Consider the following 23,219-nt stretch of genomic DNA (forward strand, 5'->3'; position numbering starts at 1 on the left):
GTGACATTTCCTTTTTCACCACATGTCAATTAAATCTCACCTAGTCAAATTGTAAAATATCAAATTATATATTTTTTCAATGATATCTTATTATTTATTTTTGTATGTTATTTTAAAAAATCTTGATATGTAACTGTTGACGTATACAAATACAATGTATCACAAAGGATAAACTGGGGCCCACGAGTGGCAAAATGGAAATTATACGGAAACCATAAGGTTTAATTGTTTAGAAGATATATCCAAAATGTGAAATTTTATATGGCACGATAATGTTACCATCTGTATATTATTTATTTATTTATTTATTAAATGAACATTTATTAAATTGTTAAGTCCACCATAGCGGACACCAAAGAAGATTTAAATACAGTTAAATCACCACACCCTGCATTCACAACAATAATCTCTCTCTTCGCTCTTCATTTCATTTCTCTCTCAATCATTCTCTGCTCTTTTTACTCCCATCGTCCAATCATCACTTTCTCTCCAATTAGAGAGAGAACTTGTAGTCATTAGCAGTAACAAGGAAGTGCACACAACAAATTCTCTTTCTTTACGTCTCTTCCTTTCTTCCTCTTCTGCTTCTGCTGCTGCTTCTTCCTTGTCGCTCTATGCGTGATCTTGAAGAGCTCAATTTGTCGTGGTTCAGTTAATCTTTGCTTCATTTTATTTGTCTCATTCAGGTAATCGTTTGTTTTATTTGATTTCTTTGCTTTTTAATGGGAAATTTTTGCGTTGCACGAGTTTGATCAAATTGGTACTTTTTGTTTCAAGTTTGTTTTTTTTTTTTGGTCTTGATGCTGCTGGGTTTATTGGTTTTCTTGAATTTGAATACTGATTTGACCTTTTTGAGGTCAATTAGGAATTGGGTTTTTGCTTCTTCCTTTGTTGTGCTAAGTAGTAATTTGAACTTCAGATATCCTCTGGCCCCCATTCTCTTCTCCCTAACTACTTATCCACCTCTCTCTCTTTTGTTCCATGCTCTTGTTTCTTGGAAGATTAGCGTTTATTGGATTATTGGTTGCGCCTATTTGGAACTTGTTTGCTTTCTGTCCAAGCGGATTGCAGTTACATGCTCTAGGTTTGGGTAATGTTTGTCCATCACAGCTTAGCTCCTCTGACAATAACAATGTTTCAATTTGATGCTTTTGCTTTCTTTATTTTTGCGTGACGAAAGTTTTCTTGTGGTTGTTTGTGGGCCTTCCGTTCAGTTCAGGGAAAAAAATTATGTTAAATCTTTATAGTTCTCATGTCCACGTAGGTTTTCCATGCGTGTGATTTTGTTAATTTGTTTGCTGTTTTTACTTTCTGGTCGTAATCATTTCCCTCAAAGATCTATGATATCTCAGACTAGAGTAACGTTATAATTATAGATTTCCTTTTTCTTAACTGGAGTAGATCTTTATCAAGTTCCCCCCTTCTTTGGTGGGTGTCGTTTTGTCTCACTGTAGAAAGGTGATGCGATGAAGCAGTCGCCAAATACTTTCTCTCCGGGTAATTTCTTGGCTTCCTTCTTGGAGTTTATCTCCATCATTTTTTATTATTTTTCTTCTAATGGTATAAAAATGAGTGTCTTTCTGGTTTATAAGTTTTGTGAATTGTTTCTTGTTAGCTCCTGCCAATAATCCTCCGGTGAATCTATGCAAGGAAGTGGGAAGCAGAGCATTGGGAATTTTATCCGGATCTGACAGCTACAATTCTCCAAGTGATGCTACCCTTTTTTCTAGCTCATTACCCGTGCTTCCGCATGAAAAGCGTTAGTGATTTCTGTCCTTTAAATATTTACCACCCTCCATAATATTGTTGGTGTTCTTAGCTTAGCTTTTTGTGCAAAAACTTGCAGTGAATTTGAATGATACAGAATGTAGTCATCAGTCTATTGATGATGCCTCATCTAGTTTAGATAATCTTCGAAAAGACGAGGATGTGGAGGGTAGTGATTTACTTGAAGATGTTGAAACTCATGCAATCGGAAGTTTGCTTCCTGATGATGAGGATGAGCTTTTAGCTGGCATCATGGAAGATTTTGACCTTAGTAGACTGCCTGGTTCATTGGAGGACTTGGAAGATTATGATCTCTTTAGTAGTGGAGGAGGTATGGAACTTGAAAATGATCCACAAGAGAGCCTGAGCATGTGCATCTCAAAGGTAAATATATCTGATGGTGTCATTGGGAATGGGATGCATCATTATGGTCTTCCAAATGGTGTGGGAACAGTTGCTGGAGAACATCCCTATGGTGAACATCCTTCAAGAACTTTATTTGTTAGAAATATTAATAGTAATGTTGAAGACATAGAACTCAGAACTCTCTTTGAGGTAATTCACTTTGTAGTATGCATGCTTGCTTTTGCATCTCATTTTAGTTGACTGGCATATGGGATAAAGTTTGACATTAATACTGTTTATCGGAAGTGAGCAATCTCTTGCAAACTTCAGATATCACATTTATTGGAAGTGAAACTTGATGTTGTATGGATGCATGTAACTAGGATAGAACTCGTCAACCATGCTTAAAAAGGAAGCAATCGGCTTTACATGAGTTAGGATGCATCATATTAGCAACTTGACGGCAACAAGTTTGAGTATTTAACCTTTATTGTAACTTGCATGTGCCCTGCTATGGTTTTACCATACATGTTGCAGAAAAATACATCGTATAGTAAAGTTGTTTACAAACATGCGAGAAACATGTCACTCGGTGCAAATGCAGTGGATCACTATAATTAACAGGACTAGTTATGTAATTAGATGACTCTGACTCGTCTCATTAGAAATCTTGTTTTCCAAGTATAACAGTCTGCTGAGTACTGAAAGTAAGAGTAGTGCAAGGTGTTTTTCATAACTGCTTTAAAGTTGGTACCATGTGAAAATTTATGGAAATTAGTATTCAAATTTTGAATGTTCAGGCTGTTGATTGCTGTATTCGTGGCTTCATCTACATAATGTTATTTTATTTTATTTTTTACTGTTTGTTTTGTAGCAATATGGCGACATTAGAACTCTCTACACGGCATGTAAACATAGGGGTTTTGTGATGATATCTTATTATGATATTCGTGCCGCTAGAACTGCTATGCGTGCGTTGCAAAACAAGCCTTTACGACGGAGGAAACTTGATATTCACTTCTCAATTCCTAAGGTTCATATTAGAATTTGAATTACTAATACTTCCATTTTCAATTGTTAATACCATCCTTTCAATCCTATCTTTATAATCTCCCCCCCCCCCCCTTCCCTTCTAAATGCACACCAGGACAATCCATCAGACAAGGATATCAATCAAGGAACCCTGGTTGTTTTTAATCTGGATCCATCAGTCTCAAATGAAGACCTCCGGCAAATATTTGGGGCTTATGGAGAAGTCAAAGAGGTGAAGAGTTTCTCCCTAGCTTGCTGTTTTAGTTTTTTACCATACTCCCATCTTTTTAAATAATAGTTGGTTTAACATTTATGCATATCCGTATTTCATTGTGCAAGAGCAGATAAGGGAAACACCTCATAAGAGGCACCATAAGTTTATTGAGTTTTATGATGTGAGAGCAGCTGAAGCGGCACTTAAGTCGCTAAATAGAAGTGACATAGCTGGTAAACGCATAAAGCTTGAACCTAGCCGCCCTGGTGGTGCGCGGCGAAAGTAAGTAACTTGTCATTGTTCTTTTCTTGGTGTGACCTGTAACAACCGGTAATCTCTCTTTGGTTCTAATTGATTTTTTATAATTACTTTTGGATCTTGAACTGCATAGGTGCAAATATTTTAGTGTGCTTTGCATCCAATGAGAAAACAGCTCAAATAATATTTTCCTTTTTTTCTTTTTCTTTCCCCATGTTGTAACTTGCATTAAATTTCTCTTTTTCATATACTTATTTTGTTGACTGCAATTACTTATTAGGAGATTATTTATTGTTATCAATAAGCTGTTGTATTTTTGCGATCTCTCTCTAAAAGTTGTGGATCTAAAGTGTTATTTCATTGCTAAAATGAATATTTTCGTACTATTTTATTTCTGAAATTATTATTGCTGAAGTGTTCTTGTAAATGAGATTATTGATTTTGTGCCTTCCACCTTACAGCTTGATGTTGCAACTGAATCAAGAGCTTGAACAAGATGAATCCCGGAGTTTCTGGCCCCCAGTGGGTTCACCAATAACCAACTCTCCACCAGGTAGGTTTGAGATGCTTCAAGTCACATGTAAATTAGAGTTATAAAACTATTTGCTATTTCTCTTACAAGCTGAAGTGAATAACATTCATGACAGGTAACTGGGCACAGTTCAACAGTCCCAGGGAACATAGTCCATTGCAAAGCACTAGCAAATCCCCTGTTTTCAGGAATTTAAGCCCAACTGGCAACCATTTGCCCGGGCTCGCTTCAGTTCTTCATTCTCAAGTATCAAATTCTGTGAAAGTTGCACCTATCGGCAAAGACCAAGGAAGGGGTAGTCTCCGGGAGCATACATTTGCAAACATGAATTCAGCCCAAGGAGCTGCATTCCAACTATCGCATTCATTGCCCGAGTCAAAGTTGAATCAATACCATGGAAGTATGTCATCCTTTGGTGGTCCTTCAACATCTAATGGATCTGTTGTGGAAACATTGTCTGGCCCACAGTTTCTCTGGGGAAGCCCAAATGCGTACACAGATCGTGCCACTTCATCTGCCTGGACAACACCATCTATGGGCAATCCATTCTCATCCAATGCAAATGGTCATGGCTTGTCATACATGGGTCGACATGGTTCTTTGCTTGCCTCATCCCAAAACCATCATCATGTTGGTTCTGCTCCATCTGGGGTTCCTTTGAAGAGGCACTTTGGATTTTTCCCGGAGTCACCAGATACCTCAATCATGAGTTCTGTCGCATTTGGAGGCATGGGTTTGGGACATAATGATGGAAGTTTCATGATGAATATGGGTGCTCATGGGCCCATGAATACTGGTGTTACCATTCCAAGAAATATTTCTGAAAATGGTTCAAGTTACAGAATGATGTCTTCACCAAGGCTAAATCCTGTATTTTTAGGTAATGGCCCATACCCTGGATTAGCAACCACCAGCATGGAGGGTTTTCCTGAGCGCGGGCGGAGTCGACGGGTTGAGAATAATGGGAACCAAGTAGATAGCAAGAAACAGTTTCAGCTGGACTTGGATAAAATTATCAGTGGGGAAGATACTCGGACAACCTTAATGATAAAAAATATCCCGAACAAGTAAGAACTCTCTCCATAATCTGTTTGCCTGTCAATATTCAGCTGTTATCTTGTTAAAAGATCAGTCTTATTTATTTTCTGGTTCTTATGTCATCCTCTAGATACACCTCAAAGATGTTGCTGGCTGCCATTGATGAAAGTCACAGGGGCACTTATGATTTTTTGTACTTGCCAATTGATTTTAAGGTAATTTCTTTGGGCGTTTGAGATGACATTTAATATGTTTTGTATTCTTTTTTCTTTTTTTTATAAGATTGCAACTGAGAGATATTCTGTGGGTGCAGAATAAATGCAATGTGGGTTATGCATTCATCAATATGCTCTCTCCTTCACATATCATTCCATTTTACGAGGTTATATTCCCTCCTTGTTTTAGGATTTAATTTTTCATCATGGGCTTGCATAATGTGGTATGTCTAGTCAAGCGTGTAATTTTCATTGGAAGTATTGATTTCAGTTGTGCAGATGGTATATATGTCATGACTTATCTCAAATTTGGGAGGAATCCTAATTTAGAAATATTTTTTTTTGGATCTATTTATGTGTCTAAATTTATGCAGGCATTTAATGGTAAGAAGTGGGAGAAGTTTAACAGTGAGAAAGTTGCGTCTTTGGCATATGCTCGAATCCAAGGGAAGGCAGCCCTTGTGACCCACTTTCAGAATTCAAGCTTAATGAATGAAGATAAGCGCTGCCGTCCAATTCTGTTCCATTCAGAGGGGCAGGAGGCAGGCGATCAGGTATGAGATTAAATAGTGGTTGGAAGTGTTGAGAATTCTTGTGGGATTTTGCAATTTCTTTTTATTTGTATTTTTGTTTGTTTATTTGGTATTGTTGTTGAAGTTGCCATTGCGAAAAACACATTCTTAAATATATTAGTTAGAGGGTACCATATTGATTTAAAATTAAATCTGACATGTTCTAGTCATAATAACTGAAAAAATATATATATTTTTTCATCTAGAATGATGTTTTCCCTTAAAGTCAGCTTTTTTGACCCTAGAATCTCCATGCAAATGGGAATATAGTCAATCCTATTATTATCACATGCACCCACACATATGGTCGGGCAGATGTGCTATAGCTTTTGTTGATATGACTAAAGACTTGTTTCTATGCGCAGATTGTACTGGAGCATTTACCCTCCAGCAGTTTGAACATCGAGTTCCGTCAGCCAGATGGCTCACAATCTGGAGATTCGCCAGGAAGCCCTACAATGGATGGCTCTGGTGAGAAATCAGATAAAAGTTAACAATTTGTTGGAAGGAGAAGAGATGGCCTACGGCTTTAGATGATGGTGGCTGTGGGTGCTAACCTCTGCGTATATATTTCAAGTGTATAAATTTAGGATAAAGTTTAGAAAAGAATGCTTTTGCAGATTTGACAGTCTTTAGTGACAGCTTTAAAAGAAGCAACCAGAGCATTTTGGTGTCTATGCTGATCAGTGATTTACTGTAGTTGATGGAGGAGAACAAAAGTGGGCAGAAGTGAGGTCTCTTGCTGTTGACTGCACAGAACACCGACTTGTGCATGATTTCTCTCCAGGAACCATTTTTGTTTTCTGGGATATGGATGTCATAACTTATTCTGAAAATATGAGTTGTATAGTCTTTGGGGTTTTCAGATTTTTGAGGGTCGATGGTGTAACATTGGAATTTTCACAGAATTGTATAGATTGTGAGATCGACTCTTTTGGAGTTGCTCTCATAAAATTGTTCTCGAAATAGAATTTCATCGCATGGTATATTAAACATTGTTGTTTGGGCCGGTTTAAGGTCTTGTATATTATTTGCTGTTTGCTGCATTGCGACTTCAGAAATAACCAGCAGTTAGACTTTTATGGCGTCATTTAAAATCATTATAAACCTCCCATCACCAAATCATAAAAGTTATAATAAAAAGTATTTAGTAAAGAAGAAAAAGAATTTTCACAAATATTTAAAAGATATGTTTTTTTTTATTTTACACATTCTTAATACTTTTTCTAAATTTATATATTATATTTTATTAATAATTTTTCAAAAATAAAAATATCCACTCAACGGACGCAAGTGTCTAGCTAGAAATATACAATTAGGTGGTTGAAAATGGAATGCAACAGAGCATGTGTTGAGTGAAAACTGAAAAGCAACTACAACCCAAGTCCACTGCGAATTACTATAAATTCTCTACTTCCAGTCATATAGGCATTTGAGCAAGATAGAATCTACTTGACTCCACATAAACAACCAGAGAAGAAGGTACTGAAGCAGAAAGTCAGGTCATTCTACTTGTGTCTGCTTGCTCCACCGTTGATCTTCCTTTCAATTTCAGTTCAAGATCAATGAGGAAGTAACATTTATCATGCTCCCTTGTATACTGGACATGACCATTCATCTGATTAAGCAGTTTTCGAGACAGTTTCAGTCCTAGGCCTTCTTGTGTAGTCCAGTGATTTCCTCCCTCAAACATATCTTGGATGAGAGCAGGTGGAAGGCCCTGACCCCCATGTGTCATTCTACACGCATATGAGAGTGTGAGATACAGTCTGAATCAGCTCAACTCTCCCAAAAAATCAAACAAAAATGAATTTGTAATGGTTATGTTACCTGATCTGCAAACGGATAAGCTCATTTCCATCTTGTATCAGCTTCAGACCAGGTGAAAACTTGATTTCTACCCAGCCATCCGGAGATTGTGCATGTAGAACAACACTAAGCAAGATGTCTGACAAGATCAGCTGAAGCCTAATTTGATCACCGTACAATGACAGTGTTTTGATATCATCTGGGATCTTGAGAAAAAGCTGTATATTCCTTTCTCTCAGCAAAATCATGACTTGACTAACAATGGCATCTAAAACATTTCCCAAAAGAAATACTTCCATCTTGAGCTCAATGTTGCTGGCATCAGAATAAAATGTTTTCCATGTGAGTATTACAACATAGGTTCAAGAATGTTATAAAATGCTTAGTATCCTACGTGAAACGATAATTGACTATGCAATGAAAACACTTGGAAAAAGAATCTTCATGAAAGATAACTTTCAAAAAGTAAGAATTGCTGTAGTTCTGTGTTGTTGCATTGATAAGCATGCATTAGATTCAGGGCAAAACATTTTATGCAGATGCATTTGGGCTATAGACAAGTACAGGAAGTGGTTTTTTCTGTCAAAGGAGTAAGGATTCAAATGAGCTCAGCTGCTTGTGAAATGTGAACTACTTATAGATCAGCTTGAGAAAATCTTTGAGCCTGTTTGTCAATGTTAATAAGCCAAGATCATATGCGCTATAAAAATTAATCTAATAAATGAACCAATTTTTCAGTTTGATAAATAAGTAGATCATGAACCAAAAATACATACCCATCCTCTAGCCTTGCTAAATCCATATCCTCAATTATGGCCATAATCTGTTTTTCACATGCATTGCTTGTTTCAAGGAATTGCTTCTGATGTTCTGATACTGCTGTATCCTCGAGAAGTTTGTGGGTAAACCGAATACCATTCAAAGGATTTTTCATTTCTTGTCGTATGTAAGCCAACTCTTTCAGTTTCAGAAAGTTTGCTCGGCCCTCTTGTCTATGTATATCAAAGGCCTGCTGCTGGTTAGGCTCGACAATCTGCAAGAAGCAGAAAGAGCCAATTACATTCCCATTTGGTCCAGTCCTTTTGCTTATTGTTAAGAACACCTCCACAAATTTCCCTTGTCTATTGAAAAACCCGAATGGAAACTTCTCAGTATCTTGACCACTAATTCCTTGATACAACAGAATCATAAACTTAGTTAAAGTATCTTGAACTTTTAGCCGACAAAGACTCCCAAAGATCTCTCCAGGAAGCATTTTGCCTATCACCTCCTGTCTTGTTGCACCTGTCAGCTTTTCCATAGCAGCATTCCATTCACAACAGCAGGCATTCTCATCTGAAGCAAATATTGGTGGTACCAGTGGATTAAGGCTTTCTATGATAGTCTTGTAATCTCCTTGTAGTCGGAGAAATTTATCCATAACATGTTTTTCAGATGTGATGTCTTGGCCCACAAAGCATACCCCTACAATGTTGTTTGAGTAGTCCCTACTTGTGCAGGCATTGGCCATAACATATACAACTGGCTTTTGCTGATGAAACCCAAATTTCCTCAGTTTTAACTCAACATTTTTGTCCTCCTCACCTGGATAAGATATAAGCGTTCTTATAACCATACTATTTTTAAGAAGCTAAGAATGAGAAGATCAAACTCTAAGGTGAAAATAAATAATAAGCAGGAAACCTGGATGAAATCAAATTACCCCTGATATCCCCATCAATGGCTTCCGAAAATTACTTGAAAACATTTGAAGAAGAGCTTAGATAGTATGTACATCTAAAATTGTAATGATAATCTCAGCTGGAAAAGAAGTTAAAATGAAAAATGAAACAAGTTCCCATCTTCTGCCTTCCTTAGGAGTTCAAATTGTTTACCCATCCCATTTTACAAAACACCAAATGGTAATACAACTAGCTGTGCCCTTAACACGTTCAAGCGCCAGTTCCATGGAGGTAAACTATCAGACACTGGCATGATTTGGGAATCTAGACAACAATAAACACGATAAGAGATAAATACACTTCTGAACTCAAGAAAAAGGTGGTGGTGGTGGTTATTTTGGGTTGGGGGTGGGGGAGATGGAGAGCATGATTGAGAACTGTTAAGGGAAAGTCGTTTAGTTTAGCATAAAGGCACTATTGTAGTTACAATCAGAAGATAATGAACTCAGGTGTAGGTTACCACATTAAAAAAAACAAAAATCAAAAAGCATGATGAATAGTGCATGAAGTATGATTGTGAACCATATCTTTGTTCATATGTATGATGAGTATATTGTATAGCTAAGTGTTAGCAATGCAATTGAGCTAGATATGGCATTCGAAATGATTTCAAGAATCTACTAATAATTAAGATAAGAAAAGAAATACCTTGCAAAGCTCTGCCCAAAATACTTTCAACAACTCCGCAAGAGTCCTCGTGAACAATTTCATGAACCAGAGACTTCCCCATTGCTTCACTTGTTTGTAATCCAGTCAACTCTGCAACTTTGGCATTCCATCCATTGATAAGACCTGCTGAATCAACCCCAAAAATTGGAACCGAGGCTGTCTCAATCAATCTAACCATTTCACATGCCACTGAACTTAATTGACCTACACCCTGTGTCCCCATGTCCTCTTGCTGAGCATAGACCAATGCCTTGGAACCACTGTTCTCCATATCCTGAAACGAGTCTCTCATTATTAGCTGTAAAGAATGAATAGCATCAATTTCTGAAACTTCCCAAGGCAAACTTTTGCTCTTCACAACCTCCAGGAAAGCATTAAAGGATGATCTTGGGTGCATTCTTTCACCATCGTCTTTATCTTCTGGATGATGCTTGGCTCCTCCCCATTTGACTTCCTTGGCAGTGTGAGACCTAAACCAGAACAAAAAATCTCTTGAAGTGATTCTAGCAGTAGCCATGCCACAAACAGCATCACCGAGTAATGCAGCACCAGGATAACCAGCACCAGCCAAACTATCAGTACTCAACCCGGTAGAATCTCCATGATTAGTGAGCAACCACTCTGCAATGTCTTTTACCTGTGATTCAGTTGGAGTTATGCCCAGCAACCAACATTTTCCTCCATAGCATAATGCAGCTCCATCACATTTCACAAGATCCATAATACTAGGGGATTGAGTGACAATACCAAAAGGGGCATCTCGGAGAAGCATGTCACAGAGCAACGTCTGAGTCCTGAGGATCTTCTTTTCCATCAACTGTGCTGCCAACTGAAGCTCCATACGGAGTTGTAGCCCAAAAGCCTGCATGAGTAACTCACATGCATAACGAAGGGGGAAAGGGACATACCGCGGGGAAGTGTGATGGCACACAACTAGGCCCCAAAGCTTGGTTGTATCATTACAATTTATGATAACTGCCATTGCTAATGAAGCAATGGACCCCATATTGGCCATGTACTGTGTGTGGCAGCCAAGGGGTGACCGAAGAGTTGAATTGACTAAACAAAGAGGGTGCTTCAATTCTTCACTTTGGATGATCCTCACCGGACTGGCATGGCAATCACAAATCATCCTCACGCGATTCTGCTTGAACAAGAAACGTGCTGCTTGGGGGATATCTGTAGCAGGATAGTGCAAACCCAAGTAAGGTTCCAAATCAGACCTCCTAATTTCTGACACCACTTCTCCATGATCATCATCGTGGAACTTATAAACCATAACCCTGTCATAGCCAGTAAGTGTTTGAACATCCTCTACGACAGTATCACACAACACCCCAATATCACCTCCAGGGAGCGACTGCAACCTAGAAATTGCACGAACAGCGAGTTTCTGTGACTGTACGGCGCCAGCAAGAGAGAGAACAGGATCACTAGATCTTGCAGGCTCCAAATCAATTACAATTCCCACATCAATCCTATGCAGTATAGCATAAAACGGCTTCTGGTTAGTCCTAGAATGAACCCAAATCGGGTTTAACATTGAAATTTCCCTTGAAGCAGCAGCTTTTGTCAATGAAACCCCCGATTGAGGCGTAAAAAGGGATCTTGCATCGATCCCAATCAAACTCTTTACTTGATTGGACTCGAGTTCATTGTGTGAACTCAGACCCAACAATTGAAAGCAATTTTCGCTGGAACTAATGATCCTAAAAGTGGGTTCTTCAATTGCAATCATGCAACCAAAGGACTGAATTAGCCCTCCTCTTTGGATTCTGGATAGGTAAGTAGTTATTTGCCCTTCAGGGACAGTATCTGGTGCAGAAAGCACTGATCTTGAGTAGTTAAATGACTTACCAGAGACACCAGATTGCTCAAACTCAGCTAAAAGCGCAGCATCGGCATTATACTGGGCAATGGTGGCATTACTTTTACTTGTAGTGGCGAAAGGTCTCATACTGCTAGCAGCTGATGATGACAGAGCGGTTGCGCCTCCTTCTCTGCCACCCTGCAACCCCATCTTATAGGAAGCTCCGAGTTGGGACTACTAGATTTTCTAAGAAGCCCATGTGGTTGTCGATATTGGTGGAGGAGTAGCTGGAGCTTTATCATCATTGTACTTGTTACTGCTGGTTCTCGGCTTTCGATGATGATGAAGATACTGGCTTTCACAAGTCCCTTTCATATTTCAGTGGGATTCTTTATCATGTTCTCGGGTAAAACTTACCGGTTTAGTGGCTTCTAATCAAGATTTCCTCAGCTTGTGCTCTGTTACTATCCATCTCATGTTTCCATTGGGTCCATGCAAATGCTTGTCAGTGTGAGTCCCCACTTGGTTATCTTCTTGGACTACAAAAATACAAGGGACAGCAAGGAACCCAATATGCTGAAAAGAAAGGGGGAAATTTTTGACAATTTAAACTCTCAAAATTGTATCATAATACTAATTTGAAGCAGATGAAAATGGAACCGTTTGATTTCTCAGTTTTGTATCCATCAAAACCCAACAGAGTTCTCCAGAAAATTGAGACTCGGGAGATGAAAGGAGGTGGCAGAGGCAGACATTTTCAATTTGCTCATCAAACCCGAGACAAGATTGCTGGAGGCTAATCCAACGGCTAAGATGAAATGCTACGTGTTATTTATCCTGTCTTCGAGTTTCAATTGTGAAATACTTTTAAAATTTATAAAATAATGTTTTGTCTTTCGATTTTAATAAAAAAAAAATAATGCACTTGATTTTTTTTTTTAAACCATGGACTTGATTGTATATTTATTATCTTGGGGTGGACCCATTAACTTTATGTGATTTGTTTTGGTCCACATAAAATAAATTTATTTTTCTAAAATTTTGTCTGGGGATTTGTTGTCCCTTTAGAATTAGAATCTAATACATCAACATTGAAAGAGTGAATTTGGTTCAAAATTTTCAAAAGTAGTAACAATTTATTTACCACATAATTTTATCCTGAGCCTAGTTTCAATAAATAAATAAACTTGATCCTATGGCTGATTAGGATTTTGTAATCTATCCTGAGCCATTCCCTTGATTTGGATTATCTAAGCCATAGCTTGAATTACTTAATTGAAAAATCAGAAAATGATAAAGTGATCAACTAAATTTATTCAGAATAGAGTCTTATATTAAAAAATTTAATACTCTAATTTTGTAAATTGTATCCAATAAATTAGTCAAAAAGTAGGTAACTAAGATGGTCCTGACCAATAATTGTCTATTGGATAATATTTAGTCAAAACTAAGTATTGCCTTTGCCTAAAATTATGTCTCTTTTTTATGATGTCTGCTTGCTTGCTTGCTTCTACATCCACTCTCAATCAAATATAATTACACACTCAACTCCTAATTAAGCACAAATAATTACTTCCCCATAAAAAAACAAAAATTACCCTCTCTATTTTTCTTTTAAAATGTAATATTGCATTTTTTTAACTTTATTAAATACAACTATTATTACATATTTTATATTGACGATATAAAAAATTATGTAATAATATATCAAAAAAATAAATTTACTATTATAATTTGATATTTAGAAAATTGATTTTTTAAATTTTATATTAATTTTTTAAGTTAATAAGTCATTATATTAATGACCTAATTCAAGAGTATAAATTTTTATATTTATTTTATTGAAAATTTTAAGTTAAATGTTGATAATGCATTATTTTTATATTAGGCTATGGAAATAAATTGTATTTTAAAGAATGAAATGATGAGTTTATTGCAGCATGCCTACAATGAATTTTTGATAATTTTGATATTTCTATGACTGAGATTATGATTTTTAAAAAATTTTTAAGTTGGTTTAAGGATAGTGATCGGTCCTCAAATATTGTGGAATTAGACATTTAATTTTTAATTCGAGATATAACTGATATCAATTATCAGAATTTATCATCATTTAATAGTATTATTTTTTATCGTAAGTCTCTTATTTCAAATATAATTTTTATTTTTATTAATTTTATTCATAAATATGCTAATAGTATAACTCATATACTTGCTCAAATTAATCATACTATTCCGAATCTAATTGGGATTTTTTTTTATTATATTTTTGAGTTGATGTTTTTTAAATTTTAATAAAATTTATATTTTTATTTTAAAAAAATATATTATCTAAAATTATATTGAATTTATATTTAAATTTAAATTAATATATATCAAACAAATAATAATTTACATGTATAAATTTAATATGATAATAAATAAATCTAAATAAATAAAAAAGTTTTTATATTTTAATCTCTTGAGCTCTTGTTTACATTTAAAAAAAAAAAAAACTAATAATGGTTCACACAGTAGGAAAAGTCAAACATTGCATTTCACGCGCCATATTACGAGAGTGTTGATAAAAATTATTGTCTCCACCATTCCCTCCAAGAGAAGCTTTCTTTCCATCAAAGAGCACGTGTCAACTCGTCAGGCTGAGCTGGTAACATATCCACGTGGGGCATTTCTACTGGGTCCAGGAGTATTAAATCTCAGCCGTCCACACTCTCCCTCTGAAAGCCGACATCGCATGTGTCTTGACCGTTCGTGGAAGTTAAGAGAGAGAAACAAAAAACCAAAGTCTTTCCCTTTGTTTTATAATACAGCTCAAGAGAGAGAAAGCACACAACTTCTAGAGAGAGAAAGACTCTCAGTTTTACCTTCACAGGTATTATTTCCATGTCTGTATACAAGTAGTTTCTTCGGCCTTTGAAAATGAATATTCATTTTTATTTTTTTTTCCATTTTTAACTTTACCAGATGATTTTTTTTTCTTCAAGTACTGTTCCTGTAGTTGTTGATCTCCTCTTTCCTGTTTTGGTGCTTCTAGTTTAACGGTAATGATTGGTGATAGTTCAACTGTATAACTGTCGTTGTTTGAGCTGGGTGAAGCTAGGGTTTTTGTAATTGCGAATGGCTTCGATTATGGTTTGGTGGGTTTTTTTGGTTTTGGTTTGCTGGTTTTATGTGAAATTGGGGTGTCTTTGCTGAATTTTGATAAGGTTTATCTGGGTTCAAAGCTTGGTTGACTTTCATTTCTATGATTTTGCTCGAAGAGTTATGGCGGTTCATGATATGAGTTTCAAATTTTGTGACTTTTAGTGACGTAGGGACTTCCCATCTCACTCTCTCTCCTGTAATTGAGATTTCTATGCTTGAATTGATTTCATACAGCCTAAGAGATAAACCTCTATATTTTTTAGCTTACTTCTGATACAAATTAATATCCAAACAATTAAACCAAGTATCATTCTGTTTGGTTCTTGTGCAAAATGGAAGAAATTCATTTCCTATTTTGGTGTAGCAACCATGATGTGGTTTCCTGAAAAGAAGCATAGTACCTTACGTACTATGCATAACCTATTTGTTATTCTGTACTTTGTTTTGGCCATTATTGCAAGTCCATAAAGAACGATCTTTACAAGACAGTTAACTGCTTGGATTTAAGGATTAAAAAGTTTGACTTGCTTTGCTTTTACTTGTATTTACTTTTAAGTTAGCACAAATTTAAGTGCAGCCTAAAAGCTTATTTTCTATTATAACTTTTATTTTTCTTTTTAGAAGGGTGAAAACTTTTGTTAAGTAATGCAACTGTTGCCAGAATTTTATGATTTGATTCTATTTTCTAATAAATTGATTCAAATTTATGGTGTGAATTTTAAATGTACCTGAATCTTACTATTCTTGATTTAAATTTTACGATTTTTGATTTGAATCTACGTCCTAGCGTTTCAAATCTACAGGGTATATAAATTGTGACTAAATAAAAAAAACTGATAGTGAATAAGGTGAATCAAAGAATTTTTCACCGATACAGTTAATTATTTAAAAGAGTTTATTAGCGCTTATATTTTCAAAATTTAAGATTTTATTCATTTTTGCTATAAAAAAATTTATATAAAACCTTCCCTTATGTGTTTTTCTTCCACCAATCATTCTTTTCCCTCTCCTTCTTGTCTTTTTCTTTTTTTTTTTTTTCTTTTCAATTAAGTTACTTAACTAATTATAGTTGTTAATTTATGACAGTTTATATTTATAATATTCTAATAAGCTATCTTTTTTACTATTTAATTATTTGATCAAATTTAAATGAGAATTTCGGTATATATATAATGATAACTATTGTCGACAATTCCAAAGTTTATAATTTATAATAAAAAAAATATATACCATAATTCATACATATTATTCTATTATGAAGAATATTATATTTCTGATTAGATAACTAATAATTCTATATTTATGAAAATATATCATTATGATATTTTTTTTTTACTTATTTTTAGAATATAGATTATTTTTAATTGATTTTTGGAAGTCTTAGCGAATCTACTATTCGATTCTTGATGCGAATCTTACTATTCAATTCTTGATGCTAATCTTACGATTCGATTCTTGATTCGAATCTCGATTTGACAATTATTATGCAATTACAACATGGGTAGAATGAATGATACACGAGGCCATAAAACTCTTTGTTATTTTAATGCATTGAGTTGGAAACAGCTTTTTTTTTCAGCTTAGGGAAGTTCTCTAAGGCTTTAAATTCTATCAATATTTTCATATGGTTCTTACACGATATATGTATATATTCTGATATGTTCATTTCTTATTTTGTGACAACAGTCTCGGCTGGTGCTTGATTGTTCAGAGAGTTTTTGTTTGCCACTGATGTTCGCAAGTCAAGATTGTGGTACATATCATAAGAACAGATCAAATGCCATCATTAAAAATGAAGACCAAACTAAACATGGATTCTTCAGGAGAAAAAAGTTGTCTGAGTGTGTGCCAAAAGTCTAGTATGATATCCAAAAAATCAGGTTCTCATGTTGCTGTTTCTCGTCAAACAGCAGAATGTGATGCTTATATTCAGAAATGTCAGAATAGCTATGGTAAGAAACTAAACTTCACTTGCAGAATACTGGTATACCTATGTCAACTGATGTGAAAATGGTGTTTCTATAACTTGCTTTCAAATTTTATTTTCACATCCTACCCAAGTCCTAATCATATTCCAAGTGTTTTCCTTGCTAAATGCTGTTTATTTTTGGAGAAAAGACCATAAGTTTCCAAATTTTATAAAATCAAATGCATAGTTTTATATATTTTCTATTTTATTGTGTACGCAAGATGTCACATGGAGATAGTTGTTGTTATAAGTATGGAAACATAAATTATGAGCTATTTTGTTTTATAGGTTTGTATTTTGTTACTGCATATTCATTGTTGTGGTAATTTGTGTAATATAATGGAACTGCTGATGTTTCTTTTTAGTTCAATCAAGGATAGATATATACACCCCAGATATTGAGTTGGATGAAGCCATTGACCGGCAAGAATTTTTGGATGAAACAAATTCTCAGTTTCAGAAGCATTCAACAACTTTTGCAGATTCAGGCACCATGGGAAGAATGGTAAGGTTTACTTGAAAACTAAAATATTGCTGCTACTGTCTTGTTTCTTTATTTTTTAGATTTACTGGAGAAAATAGAAAAAAACATTACCGTGTTATTACTGGGTAGAGTGTGTTTTATACCTTCGTAGTTTTTTTTTTTAATTTTTTTTTTTATTTTAAGGTAATTGAAAAATTACCTATAACTGATGTAGAATGAAAATGTGATGTGCCATCTTCACTTGGGATAATGATTAAATAGTTTAATGATGATTTGTGTAATTGTCGGTTTGTAAAATAAGTTTTTGTTTCTTCACTTGGGATAATGATTAAATAGTTTAATGATGAAAAATAAGTTTTTGTTGTTCGAGAATAATAAATTGTGTACTCAAAAGAAAGTTGATTAGTGAAAACTACTTTTTGAAGCAACTTGTTTTATCTAAGACATCAATTTTTAATATATATGTGTATATGTGTGTGTGTATAAATATTTTTAAACTATTGGATGACAACAATAAAAATTGCATGCGAAACTGGGATGCATGCTCTTGTCCTTTCTGGTGAACTCCTTGTTATGATATTTTTTTTCCCTCTGTGGAGTACTGTCATATAATTCATTTCAGCTGTAGCTTACCAAATATTTTTCATTAAATTGCAGGAATCAGCCCTTAATTGTACATCGAACTTGGAAACCATTTTTTCTCCTGCTTTGGAGCCTGTTGAAATTCATAATGTGCCAAATAAAGATGATGATGCAGGTATGCTTTCTACTTGTGTTAATAATAAGTACTGGCACGGATCCAGTGTTGTTCACAGAAGCATATCTTGAGTGAAAAAAATAGATTTCTTTCTTCTCGAAGAAATCTTCGTTCTTTTCACAACATAGAATAACTAGAACTACTTTTTGGTGGTTCATGCAAACGACGCTGAAAGAAAACCATATCTATATAGATTCCTGATTCATTTTTCTATTTATGCTCAAATAATTCCTTTATGATTTATTTGTTATTTACGGCATCACAAATGTTGTAAAAATCTTGATTTTTCATGAATGCTCATTGGTTTGAATATGCAACTAATTATGGTAAGTAAAAAATCATAAGTGTTGAAAGAGAATAATATTTATCTAAGGGGGTTTCTAGATCCTATCAGGGATTCTAATGCAGTCGAGGAAAGCTAAATTTGGAAATTATTTCGATTTAAATTTTCATTGTAAATTAAGATCTTTACTTCAGATTTTCTAGTACAATTCCTATCAGGAAGTTTAGATTTCTATTAAAAGGTGACCCAGAGCATGAAGCATCCCCTCACCTGTGCGGTCTGAGGAAGATTGATTTACGTGGCTTTACCTCTGCTTTACAGAGAGGCTGTATCTATGGCTTGAACCCGTGATCTGAGGACACAAATAGAGTAGCTTTACCAACTATGAATCTATTATTGTTTAGAAATAATTAAAAAGTTCTATTAGGTTAAGTATTTTCCTGGTCATTATTGGTTTAATTGTTTTCTTATTTTGGGTTTTCTATCCTAATACCAGTAACACTAGTTATTAGTTAATGAAAACCTTTTATTAGTTAATCAATACCCATGTAATTTGGGTATTTTAATAGAGAGCTTATTATGATTATAGTTGACAATTGATAATTAGTAAGCATTTGACAATTTTGTTCCTTTCCCCTTTGATTGTCTTATCGGTTCTAAATAGATTCCGAAGGGCTTTGGAATCAAGGTCCTTTGAGCAGATTGAATAGCATTTATTTCATTCAACCTAATTTGATTTCTCTTCTTCCTTGGTATGTAACTTGCCAAAATCTATGTAATTTGCATTTGAGAGTTTCAGTTTCCTGAAGTCAATACTAATATTTAGTTGCTGAAACAATAATTATTTTTTATTAAATGAAAATGAAAAATTCAAAATTCAAATTTAAATAATTTTGCACTAGAGGTAATTTAGTGCTACTTTTGTTTGCTTATAAGTGATCATATTTCTTGTAACTTTTCAGTAGGCAGCAACAAAGATCTGAATGTGCCAAGTGTGGGTGCTGACGACAGTGATGATAACAGAAGCTCATGCGACAATCAAACGTGCAATGTCTCAGATTTCTTTATTTCTGACATGATTATTGCTGGCTTACCATTTGATGGTAACAGAGTTGATGATGATATTCTTGAGACTAATCCTTTTCCTGATTATAAATGTGCTGAGCCTAGTATCTTGTTTGACGTGGCTGAGGAATGTGTGATGCTACCTTTTCTTGAAGACACTGCCAAAGTCAGCGATTCCACTGATACAATATCTTGTGAAGAACGCACAATAGATCAAGATAATGCTAGCTTGTACCTAGCAATTAATCAGATACGATCATGCAACCAAGAATCTGATCTTAACACTGACTCAGATCAAATAGAAGACTTTGATCCGCAGTTCTTTATAAAAAATTTGCCTGAACTATCTGATGTGGAGTCAAATTTTCGCCCTACTTTATCTACAAAGGAGTCTTGGAGAAAGAAGTCTACAACCCTGGTTCTTGATTTGGATGGTAAGAATGAGTTGATTTTCTTAAAAGGGTATACTAGTTCACTGTTCATCATGGTATTACTTGTTTCTGTTAAATGTCTCTACTGACTATTTCGAAGTTTCAGTAATCATCATTGAATGGAAAGCAGTGAATTGGTTAGCAGATTTGAATTCATCATGAAGTTATAGACATGAAATAAATGTTTTCCATATTAATTATTCAACTTAAAATTTTAATTTTTAACATTGTATACACTCACTAAGCACCCTGCTAACCTGGTAATGAGGGTATTATCATCTGAAGGTTGCAGGATCATATTATTTATGTGTCAATGTTTATGAATCAAAATATATCTATAGCTTTACTTTTGTTGCAAACAGTAGGATTGTGAGACTGAAAGAAGCTAAAAGCTTGTGATTTCAGGTTTGGAAAATCTTCTTTTAGGTTTTATTGATTATCAAAATAATATTGTCCCAACAAGGTTTACAATTAGTGAGCTGCATGTTAGATTACCATTGTCAGGAAATGGATTTTATTAAGAATATTCTGAATCAAGATTTCTCAAGGCAAGGTGTCAGAGAACAATTTCAGGTAGTCAGGAAATTCTGAAATGTTCCTGACACTCCCAATCATGGTTTTTGGAATTTCCTGAGAGGATTTATAGCACAGTATTGGTGTAGGTTTTATTTTTCTCAGTTGTGGGAATGTCCCGGATTATAAGATGATCAATCCGTGATGAGATGCTGGCTTGTTATGTTTTACTTTCATTTGCAGAAAAGAGATTCTTGAGTTGGTCTTTCTCACGATTTTTTGGTTAGTTTGGAGAGAGTAGGAGGCTTTGAGGGAGAGCAATAACTGCTTTCCGCTCTTATGGATAGATGTATGCGTTTTAGCGAATTTCCTTTTCTTGTATTGTCTGAAGAGATTGTATGCAAGTATAATATGAGGGTTTATTGAAGATAATTTTTTTAATGTCCAGAAACTCTCGTCCACTCTACATTGGAACCTTGTGATGATGCTGACTTCACCTTTACTGTGTTTTTCAACATGAATGAGCACACTGTATATGTAAAACAGAGGCCTTTCCTCCACACATTCTTGGAGAGAGTCGCAGAGATGTTTGAAGTTGTTATCTTTACAGCTAGCCAAAGCATTTATGCAGCACAGCTTTTGGACATACTGGATCCAGATAAAAAGCTTATATCTCAGCGGGTTTACCGAGAGTCTTGCATTTTCACAGATGGAAGTTACACAAAAGATTTGACAGTTTTAGGTGTTGATCTTGCAAAAGTTGCCATTATTGATAATTCCCCACAGGTATCTCCTTTGTCCATTTGCCTTGATATTTTGCTTTATACTTCTCTTCTTTGTCAACCCTTTTTAACTTGTTTTAAGGCTTTTGTTAGAGCCAAGTGCTTATCATGCTTGGCTATCCTTCTGCCTAGATAAACAAGTTCATGAAATCAAATTAAGTTGGGCTGCAAATTTAGATCTTAAATTATTTTAACTTTACTTACTTTTAGCAATAAATTTAAGGATTTTTCAAGCTGAATTTTGAATGGTAAGGGGGCTATTGGTTTACTGTTGCAGATCTTATTTCTGTATTGCCAAGAGCCCATTATTGCAGTGTTTGTCATTTAGATCAAATATCAGAAACAGTGCTGTGTGTTTTACAATCTTAAAAAAAAAGTGTCTTTTGGAAGTACCTGTAGCTAGAATGTAAGCCATATCAAGCTTGTAATAACAGTTCTATGCTCAAAACTCTATGTTAGGATCAGAAGCACTAACCTCCTAAAGGAAAAGAGATAAAAATAAGATCTTCTATTGCTTAGTGGTAAATTGAAAGGAAACTATCAAGTTAAATCCCCTGTCCCAGACTAGGGGAAAAAATGGTGGGTCAAAAATTGGTAGGATACAAATGGCCTGAAAAAATGCTTGATTAGATTCTTTCCTGATATGTAAGCTTGTTTTCTTCTTATGGTTTCAGGTTTTCAGGTTGCAAGTAAATAATGGAATTCCTATTAAGAGTTGGTTTAGTGATCCATCAGATTGTGCACTAATTTCATTACTTCCATTCTTAGAGACCCTGGTTGATGCTGATGATGTCCGCCCTATCATTGCAAACAGATTTGGTAACAAGGAATAAGAGTCCTTCTTTCCTTATTACTTGAATATAGCTCCTCGTCTCTCCAATTTATTTTTTTAAAGCAAATTTGTCTCTAATTTAGATGGTCTATCCTCTTTTTCTCTTAGGGTTTTTGGTATAAATTAGCTATACAATAAACTAGCTGTCTTATTGTTGAGTCAACTCATGATGTTTGTTCCCTCACTCCTCATTTTAGATGACAACTTCCTGGGAGATCTTTCTAATTTTTCGAGAAGGTAGTTGTAGAGAATGTTCCATCTTATTGTACAGTTGAAGTTGCAATGGAATTCATAAGGGGGTGTATATGAATTATTATCTTGTAAAATATAGTGTGCAAGCTCTTTTAGTCAGTGCCCTTGCAATTATGATCTTCATCGCTTCTTTATCATCCTTGTCCCTTTTCTTCCCATGGAAACATTTAGAGTCCATGTAGGATAGTACTGAGAAATAAAACTTTTGGTTGTGAAACTTCTGGAAATAATTCTTGGTGCTTTTTCATTATTTACACCAAGTGTGCCTGGAAAGCAGACACTTTTGACTAATAATTTAATACTGTCTGAACATTTGTGCCAAGATGTATGGTGCTTGATACAGGAAAGTTTTTGAATATTTAGAGAAGTTTGTTTGATGTTTACTTGAGAAAGTCTGGATGAAATATTTGTTGTTATATGACAAAATAGTCTGGTAGTTATTAATCTGATTTCAAATGCATAAAATACCATTTTAGCATTGAACACCATGGAAGTTAAAAACTTCTAAAAAGCTTGTTGGACTACATGATCTATATAAGAATTAACATATATAAAAAGCATAAATTGAACATGCATGAAATACAGTAACGTAACGATATTGATTTATAATCTCCTTCATACCAAATACAACCAGTAAAAGTAAGTACCTCATATTTAAGTAATAGGCGTGTGTGGAATTGGTATCAAATTTTTTATTGAGATTCTTGTTCAATTAGGCTAAGGAA

The 23,219-nt window shown here is 34.8% G+C and overlaps 3 protein-coding genes across 10 annotated transcripts; 2 read left to right on the forward strand and 1 right to left on the reverse strand.

The window, feature by feature from the left end:
- Positions 1–382: 382 nt before the first annotated feature.
- Positions 383–6,966, forward strand: LOC110600996 (protein MEI2-like 5). 5 transcript variants are annotated; one of them, XM_043951304.1, is made up of 13 exons: positions 385–686; positions 1,377–1,497; positions 1,616–1,759; positions 1,847–2,322; positions 2,987–3,145; positions 3,260–3,376; positions 3,489–3,640; positions 4,078–4,169; positions 4,264–5,215; positions 5,317–5,401; positions 5,500–5,568; positions 5,776–5,955; positions 6,339–6,966. In XM_043951304.1, the coding sequence occupies exons 2-13, from the start codon at positions 1,467–1,469 to the stop codon at positions 6,465–6,467; spliced, it is 2,586 nt and encodes an 861-aa protein (XP_043807239.1). In that variant the 5' UTR covers positions 385–686; positions 1,377–1,466; the 3' UTR covers positions 6,468–6,966. The 5 variants fall into 5 exon arrangements, with proteins under 5 accessions (XP_043807240.1, XP_021593656.1, XP_043807239.1 ...); XM_021737962.2 differs by having other exon boundaries at positions 1,402–1,497; XM_021737965.2 differs by having other exon boundaries at positions 1,402–1,497; positions 1,847–2,151.
- A 226-nt stretch (positions 6,967–7,192) lies between these two features.
- On the reverse strand, positions 7,193–12,712 carry LOC110601686 (phytochrome E). The gene is made up of 4 exons (XM_021738916.2): positions 10,152–12,712; positions 8,559–9,366; positions 7,804–8,097; positions 7,193–7,712 (listed from the first exon to the last, which is right to left on the reverse strand). Exons 1-4 carry the CDS (start codon positions 12,190–12,192, stop codon positions 7,472–7,474), a joined length of 3,384 nt encoding a protein of 1,127 aa, XP_021594608.1. The 5' UTR covers positions 12,193–12,712; the 3' UTR covers positions 7,193–7,471.
- Positions 12,713–14,696: 1,984 nt separating this feature from the next.
- On the forward strand, positions 14,697–22,593 carry LOC110602422 (CTD small phosphatase-like protein 2). 4 transcript variants are annotated; one of them, XM_021739939.2, is made up of 7 exons: positions 14,697–14,854; positions 16,813–17,078; positions 17,461–17,600; positions 18,237–18,336; positions 19,582–20,118; positions 21,077–21,414; positions 22,085–22,593. In XM_021739939.2, the coding sequence occupies exons 2-7, from the start codon at positions 16,904–16,906 to the stop codon at positions 22,241–22,243; spliced, it is 1,449 nt and encodes a 482-aa protein (XP_021595631.1). In that variant the 5' UTR covers positions 14,697–14,854; positions 16,813–16,903; the 3' UTR covers positions 22,244–22,593. The 4 variants fall into 4 exon arrangements, with proteins under 4 accessions (XP_021595631.1, XP_021595633.1, XP_021595632.1 ...); XM_021739941.2 differs by having other exon boundaries at positions 19,585–20,118; XM_021739940.2 differs by lacking the exon at positions 14,697–14,854 and adding an exon at positions 14,888–15,023.
- The last annotated feature ends 626 nt before the right edge of the window (positions 22,594–23,219 follow it).

Source organism: Manihot esculenta, chromosome 15 (genome assembly GCF_001659605.2).
Source record: "Manihot esculenta cultivar AM560-2 chromosome 15, M.esculenta_v8, whole genome shotgun sequence".
NCBI lineage: Eukaryota > Viridiplantae > Streptophyta > Magnoliopsida > Malpighiales > Euphorbiaceae > Manihot > Manihot esculenta.

Coding starts and splice junctions, on each gene's coding strand:
- LOC110602422 (XM_021739939.2), top strand. CDS start 16,904: ATGCCATCATTAAAAATGAAGACCAAACTAAACATGGATTCTTCAGGA. Junction 17,601..18,236: donor CAGGCACCATGGGAAGAATG/GTAAGGTTTACT, acceptor ATTAAATTGCAG/GAATCAGCCCTTAATTGTAC. Junction 18,337..19,581: donor AAATAAAGATGATGATGCAG/GTATGCTTTCTA, acceptor GTAACTTTTCAG/TAGGCAGCAACAAAGATCTG.
- LOC110601686 (XM_021738916.2), bottom strand. CDS start 12,192: ATGGGGTTGCAGGGTGGCAGAGAAGGAGGCGCAACCGCTCTGTCATCA. Junction 9,367..10,151: donor TTTGGGCAGAGCTTTGCAAG/GTATTTCTTTTC, acceptor TATCTTATCCAG/GTGAGGAGGACAAAAATGTT. Junction 8,098..8,558: donor TTAGCAAGGCTAGAGGATGG/GTATGTATTTTT, acceptor TTCTGATGCCAG/CAACATTGAGCTCAAGATGG.
- LOC110600996 (XM_043951304.1), top strand. CDS start 1,467: ATGAAGCAGTCGCCAAATACTTTCTCTCCGG. Junction 4,170..4,263: donor AATAACCAACTCTCCACCAG/GTAGGTTTGAGA, acceptor CATTCATGACAG/GTAACTGGGCACAGTTCAAC. Junction 5,956..6,338: donor GGCAGGAGGCAGGCGATCAG/GTATGAGATTAA, acceptor TTCTATGCGCAG/ATTGTACTGGAGCATTTACC.